Raw genomic sequence first — 6,150 nt, 5'->3', positions numbered from 1 at the left:
TATGAATTTCTAATAGAGTATTTATGTCCCGGACTACTAAAAATAATATAATAAAAATAAAATCAAAATTAGCCGACGGGGTCTAAACGAGAGTTATAGAGCATAATTTCACCTACATGTGGATATTAAGAACGTCGAAAATGGAGATCGTATGCGAGATTTATGATTTTATAAAGTTCGAGGCACGCATCCCAAAGAGGGAACGCCCCACGTTCAATGCGTAGCTCCGTATTGGCCATGTTGATGCTAACTCAATGGATAAGGGATAGGATCGAAACCCCGCTCCTATGCGCCGCGTTCGAAGGTAACGCCCAACATTCCTTTGGGGAATACCCTGCGTTCGAGACTAACTCCAACCCTATAAATAGATCACAAAGGCAACCGAATTTGGTTGCTCAATCTCTTCTCTCTCAGCCATATTACCTCATTTTACGTGCAAGTTATACCCCCGAAGCCCCGGTATCATCCTCAGACCCGAAGCGAGTCTCGAAGCCCCAAAGATCTCGAGAAACAGAGTTCCCGAGTCGAAACTCTGCCCGTGAGTAGCCCGGTTTTTGTGAAGGTCTCGCGGTTTCATCGAAGAATTACTACTTGAAGAGCCGTAGTGTTGTCCGATAATCTTCTTATCAAGTGAGTGTGTAGTTACTTTCTTCTAACACATAAATACAAAGTATTTCCCTAAATTACGTGACATGTGTTTATATGTTATGTGTTATTTGAAATGAGTATTGATTGAATGTTTTATACATGTTTTATGTTGTGTGTCTGTGTGTGTGTGTATATATATATATATATATATATATATATATATATATATATATATATATATATATATATATATATATATCTACAAAGATGATGAGTAGAACAAGGATAGATAGTGGATGTTTGATGAAATAAAATGATGAGACGCCTCGATGTTGTTGTTGATCTAGTCATCTAGCGGAGTATGGATGATGACCACAGACTCTTTCTAGACAGTCCAATGGAACGCTGGCAGGTTCATAACCTGTGGGTGTTGTGAACGTTGTGTTCACCGATGTACTCTATCCCCTTGTGGTTGCCTTTAGGATATTTATTATTGAGGAAGTCCCTTTGCAATAGTGTCCATCCCGATGAAAAATCCTAGATTAGGTCCCTTGTAATAGTTATTTTAGGGACGTAAAATGAGGATAACGGGGATGTGTAATCGGGTTATTGTTGGTTGGTGAAATAAAATATAATTGTTTATTGTGGGTTGAAAACCCTATATGTTCACCAGGTTCCCAAGCTTAGCCCACTCACTTTCTTTGTATTACAGGTTGTGGTGCGAGAGCATAAGTTGGACAACTTATGAAGATATTTTTCTTTATAGACCAGTAGTTGTAAATAACTGTTATAAGGTCTATGTTGTATTGTTTATGATTTTGGTTTGTATCAGAACTTGACATCCCAAGTTTTGTTATATAATGAAAATATATTTCTTTAAGAAATGCTTTGATAAACTTTATATTATCATATTGTGTTCTTAGGAACAAATTCTGCAACTCTTTTAATCAAAGGATTACTCTAAAATTATTTTAAAAACATAAATTAAACCGGTCTTGAATTTGATTTGTGTTCGATTGGCCACATTCATGAATTGAATTTTTGTGTGGTTAATTAACTTTTAGGCACCTAATCGTTCTATGAAGTTAATAAATGGTAACAAACAATAAATTTTCTTATTATAAAACATATACATATGTTTTCACACTTCCGAGTGTAAGAGAAGAAATGAACATTGTTGGGAAGCTTGTACAAAAGTTAATGCAGTTTTTCAATACAATCTAAAGAGTGTGTTTAGGTTGAATTAGTAAACTTATGTCTAGTCAAAGAGCGTGTTTTGGTTAGATAATTTGGCAAACAAGAGGTATTAGAGCGTGTTAATATCTTTGAGTACCAACTTAGAATAGCAATCATGAATTACATCAAGTCATAATCAAGTTGAACAACAACATCGAGAACTAGAACTAGAATCATTCAATCAAATTGTTTACAAGTTTATTTCATTTTGTGCATTCTTTTAAAGTATTGTTATTTTATTATTTTACTTTTACAAACAAATCCTTTTTTTGTGACCAAAGTACCTTCTGCAAAGAGGTATAGACTTTTATCCAGTGTCTCTGTAGTTCGACCTTGCTTGCATTGTACTATTTTTTAGTGCATTAATGCAGTGTATTTGGAGTATGTTGTATCCCTATAATTTGTTCTGTTTGACACACCTAACAAAATACGACCACGAAATACACGATTGAATACCCTCTACAACGTATTTCATTCCGTTGTTACATTTGCGACATAATTATTGTTTTCCTCGCAAACCCTCGCTACGGTGTTTTCTAGGACGGAAATGGATCGTTGCAAATTTCATCGCTATTCGCCTTTTGCAACGGAAATTCAGTCTTTTTCAACGGATTCGTTTCGTTGCAATATCGGTTTTTCTTGTAATATATATATATATATATATATATATATATATATATATATATATATATATATATATATATATGGATTTACAATTTTATAAACAATATACACGAAGGAGAAATCGACCATGTTAATGTAGCCATGGATCAATATGAAAATACAAACCACAAATCTCAAAGCTTCACAAAAGTTAAAAATTCCCCAAAATGAAATAACATAGTAAAAACAAACATAGGATTAAGGATAGATCTTTGTGTTTGAAATTTTGACTAAATTTAATTTAAAAAGATGATATAGAGTGATGTGTTAGAAATATGATAAGTTTATTGGTTGAATATGAAATGAAGTGATATTTATCGTAATAATGGTTAATAGTGAGTAGATACAAGGATTTATATACATCTCATTCATACTGCACAAATACTAATAGTTATAAATAAAATAGAATAAAATAAATGTCAAATCATTACATTTTCATGAGGCCACTTGCAATAATTATTAATAATTATTATTGATTAATATTTCTTTTATGACAATAAACATATGAAACAACAATTATTGTGTATCATTACATGGATACAGAACCAACAAATAAAAGAGTAATATACTCTTTCATGGTTTTTCCAGGAAAGGTGAACCCATCATCATATCTATACACAACATCTATCATTCTTGCAAGGTTAAGAATTGGCGCGAGCAAATCCATGGAGACTTCTCTTGGCTTGAGACATCCCTCGTTTATATCTTTCCATGCATTTTCAATCATTATCTTTAGCTCCTCAATAGCTTCCTTCTCTGACACGCCGTATGTCTTGATATATGCATCAACTCCAGTGGCTGATTGTCCTCTTTCACGCTCAAACTTCAAATAGAAAATATGCACAGTTAGACATTATGTTTACGCCTCATATAGATGGAGTTCGCTATGTTGCATTAAAGTTATATTGAACTTCATGCAATTCAGTTTGTAAGAACATGCAAAATACCAACATTTTATTCAATAAGGGGAATAATTTACCTGGTAAGTCATGACATCATCTTGGAGTCTTGAGATTAACTCGGAAGCTTGTAGAGTCTTTGGATGACTTTCGTACCATGCCAATGCATTTTCACTAACTATGTCGCCCATACCCACTAAAGCAGATTTTGAAATAACATTGTAGGCTGAAGTGATTAACCCATTCTTCATGTACTCAGGAAATGATGCCACATATCCACTGTTTGTCCACTCGGCTTCTTCAAGGTAGCCTCTAGCAATGTCTTGGAACTGGATACAGAATAACAAAAACTAAAATTAGTACTTATAGACAAGTATAATGCTGAAATTTGCATTTGACACAATGGATACTTAGATCATACCGCTTCTTTTGAAGCAATAACGCTCTTTTCTCTTCCTTCTATAGCAAGTTGTTTCTCAAGCTCAGCATACTCATCTAGGAGAATTTTGTAGAATGGTCTAATGTATTCCGGAATTTGATCCATAGCACTCATGTCCCACCTGAAATCAAATATGTGTTAATATCAAAATATCATCGACCATTAATCAATTTTATTAGTTAATTAGAGAAACATCGGTTACCAATATATTATTGTGTTTTTGCGTATACGTCATCAGCATATATTACTTTATCTATATAGTGACAAAAACAGATGAGAAAACTTGTATATTTGTTACCTATTTATGGCATCAGTTAAAAGTCGAATTTCTTCTATGGTAGCGTAAGCGTCATATGTGTCATCTAGCACCACAAGAAACAATGTAATTTTTGTGGCGATGATTCGCGCCAAGGAGTAACGAGGCTCAAAGTACAATCCCAAAATCCATAAGTAAATCTCTGGTACTCTATCCCTTATATAAGGAGTAGTTTCCTGGAACCTCATATCCTTCCACCACCTGAAACCAAATATAAAAAAGTTAGGTTAAATGTATCTCTTGGATTTTGGATTGGTGATAAATTGAATGTTTTTATTTATTTTTGGAAGATCGATAACTCACTTTGAGACAATGCGAAGTTCTTCCTTTTGCTGTAGCTCCAAATAGCTGAAATGCAGCTTTGCAAGCTTTAATAAACACTCATGTGTGGCACACTCTTCACTATAGTTGGAGAAATATAGCCTTGCCTCCACCATTGGCATCCCTTGATGAAATGGTCTCCTCAATGATTGTAACACCTGTTGTGCAAGCTTTCCTTCAAGATTGTTTACTACACTCTTGAGTTTAGTTTCAGTGAACGCTGAAGCTTCATCTAGTATCGATTCTCCTCTTGTTCTTAGTTGTGAAGATTCGTATAAGCCTAACATACCCTTCACATCCGTAGAAATGTCTTCCTTGAAAGCGCCGGAGGTACTGTGTTTGAATTTGTTAAACACATCTGCACAATCGCATATGATTAAATATTACAACAACCTCCAAAACATTCTAAAACTGTCTTTATAACTAACAAAAGTGTTCAGAAGGTGAAAAGGTTGCAGATTTAGTAAATCTTTTGTCACATTTCTATGGTGTGTCATAAGAGGAGTAATTAATATATTATGAGAAGTAGTACTCTATATAATTGTTAGCAATTTAAATTGAATGGTAACGACGCTTACCACAAGGCAGTTTATAACCAAGGTGTCGGAAAACTTGAAAGTTGATAGAAGTTGTGTATAGATCAACTTCATCATAATCTTGCAATTTAAACGCTTTGAAAATATTGTCTAGCTGGGCTTCAATCTCTTGCAAGAACAGATATGTCAAACCAAGACGATGTACGGAATAAATCAAACTTAGTTTCTTATTGGAATCCATTGTTTGATCTACAATCAATCTTCTCAATTCTTCTTTTGGAGCTTCCATGGCTTTTGCATATCCTTCGAGTTCCTACAAAAGAAGAAAACGTTTAAAAAAAAACATACTAAAGCAATGCTTTCTCGGAAAACTGAATCCATGAACTATGTGAAAGCTTACCGAATTGTCAAGAGTGAATGATAGGAAGCGATCACCCCATACCGAAGGAGGGAAGTTGGCTAAAGGACGCACCGGCTCTGCGGTGGTCTTTTCTTGGATGGTGGCATTAGTTTCAACTGCTGCCATTTCTTGAAATTGAATTTGGGTTTGTGATTTGTGAAGTGTCAGGTTTTGTGGAATGGTGATTGGTTGATGGTTTGTGGATCACCGAAGTAGTGCTACCGGTTCTTATATAAGACCATGCACCCTAGTTGGAAAAGAGTACGAAAGTGGTCTTTGGTATTAAAGGTCAACATAGCACCACTCTTGGAGTGGAAATGGTACAACAAAAACTCCCACATGATTCCGATCTATGATTTTTTAATTGTTAAGTGACGTAAGGCGTAAACACATGTATGGCCAGCCTGCTTTTACCAATTTGCCCATACATAATATTATTTTTAAAACCAACAACATGATATCCAATATATTAAAAAAAACAATTAAAAAGATATTTACGAATAACAATTTGTTTATGTTATTGTCCCGGACTAAAGTAAAAATGAGACCTTCAAAATTTAAAAGTTAGAGATGTTTGTTTGAATAGGTTGGTTCCATTCTATCCAAGTAAATAAATTCAAATTGATTTGTAATTTCATTATATAGATTTGTCTTTCGGAATTAATTCAATTTAATATTAATAATCAAACTACAATTCTTTCGCATTGGTTTTTATAGCTTGTTGTTGTCTTACCAAAGCGAAACATTTTAGA

At 34.0% G+C, this 6,150-nt stretch overlaps 1 protein-coding gene across 1 annotated transcript; it reads right to left on the bottom strand.

Moving 5' to 3' along the window:
- Positions 1 to 2,934: 2,934 nt before the first annotated feature.
- LOC145009013 (germacrene A synthase short form-like) lies at positions 2,935 to 5,616 on the bottom strand. The gene is made up of 7 exons (XM_078967661.1): positions 5,399 to 5,616; positions 5,041 to 5,311; positions 4,445 to 4,820; positions 4,124 to 4,342; positions 3,808 to 3,946; positions 3,467 to 3,715; positions 2,935 to 3,310 (listed from the first exon to the last, which is right to left on the bottom strand). The coding sequence occupies exons 1-7, from the start codon at positions 5,522 to 5,524 to the stop codon at positions 3,017 to 3,019; spliced, it is 1,674 nt and encodes a 557-aa protein (XP_078823787.1). The 5' UTR covers positions 5,525 to 5,616; the 3' UTR covers positions 2,935 to 3,016.
- Between the last annotated feature and the right edge of the window lie 534 nt (positions 5,617 to 6,150).

Source organism: Lactuca saligna, chromosome 8, assembly GCF_052625555.1.
Source record: "Lactuca saligna cultivar CGN05327 chromosome 8, ASM5262555v1, whole genome shotgun sequence".
Classification (NCBI taxonomy): Eukaryota; Viridiplantae; Streptophyta; class Magnoliopsida; order Asterales; family Asteraceae; genus Lactuca; species Lactuca saligna.
This window is presented reverse-complemented; position numbering and strand designations above follow the sequence as displayed.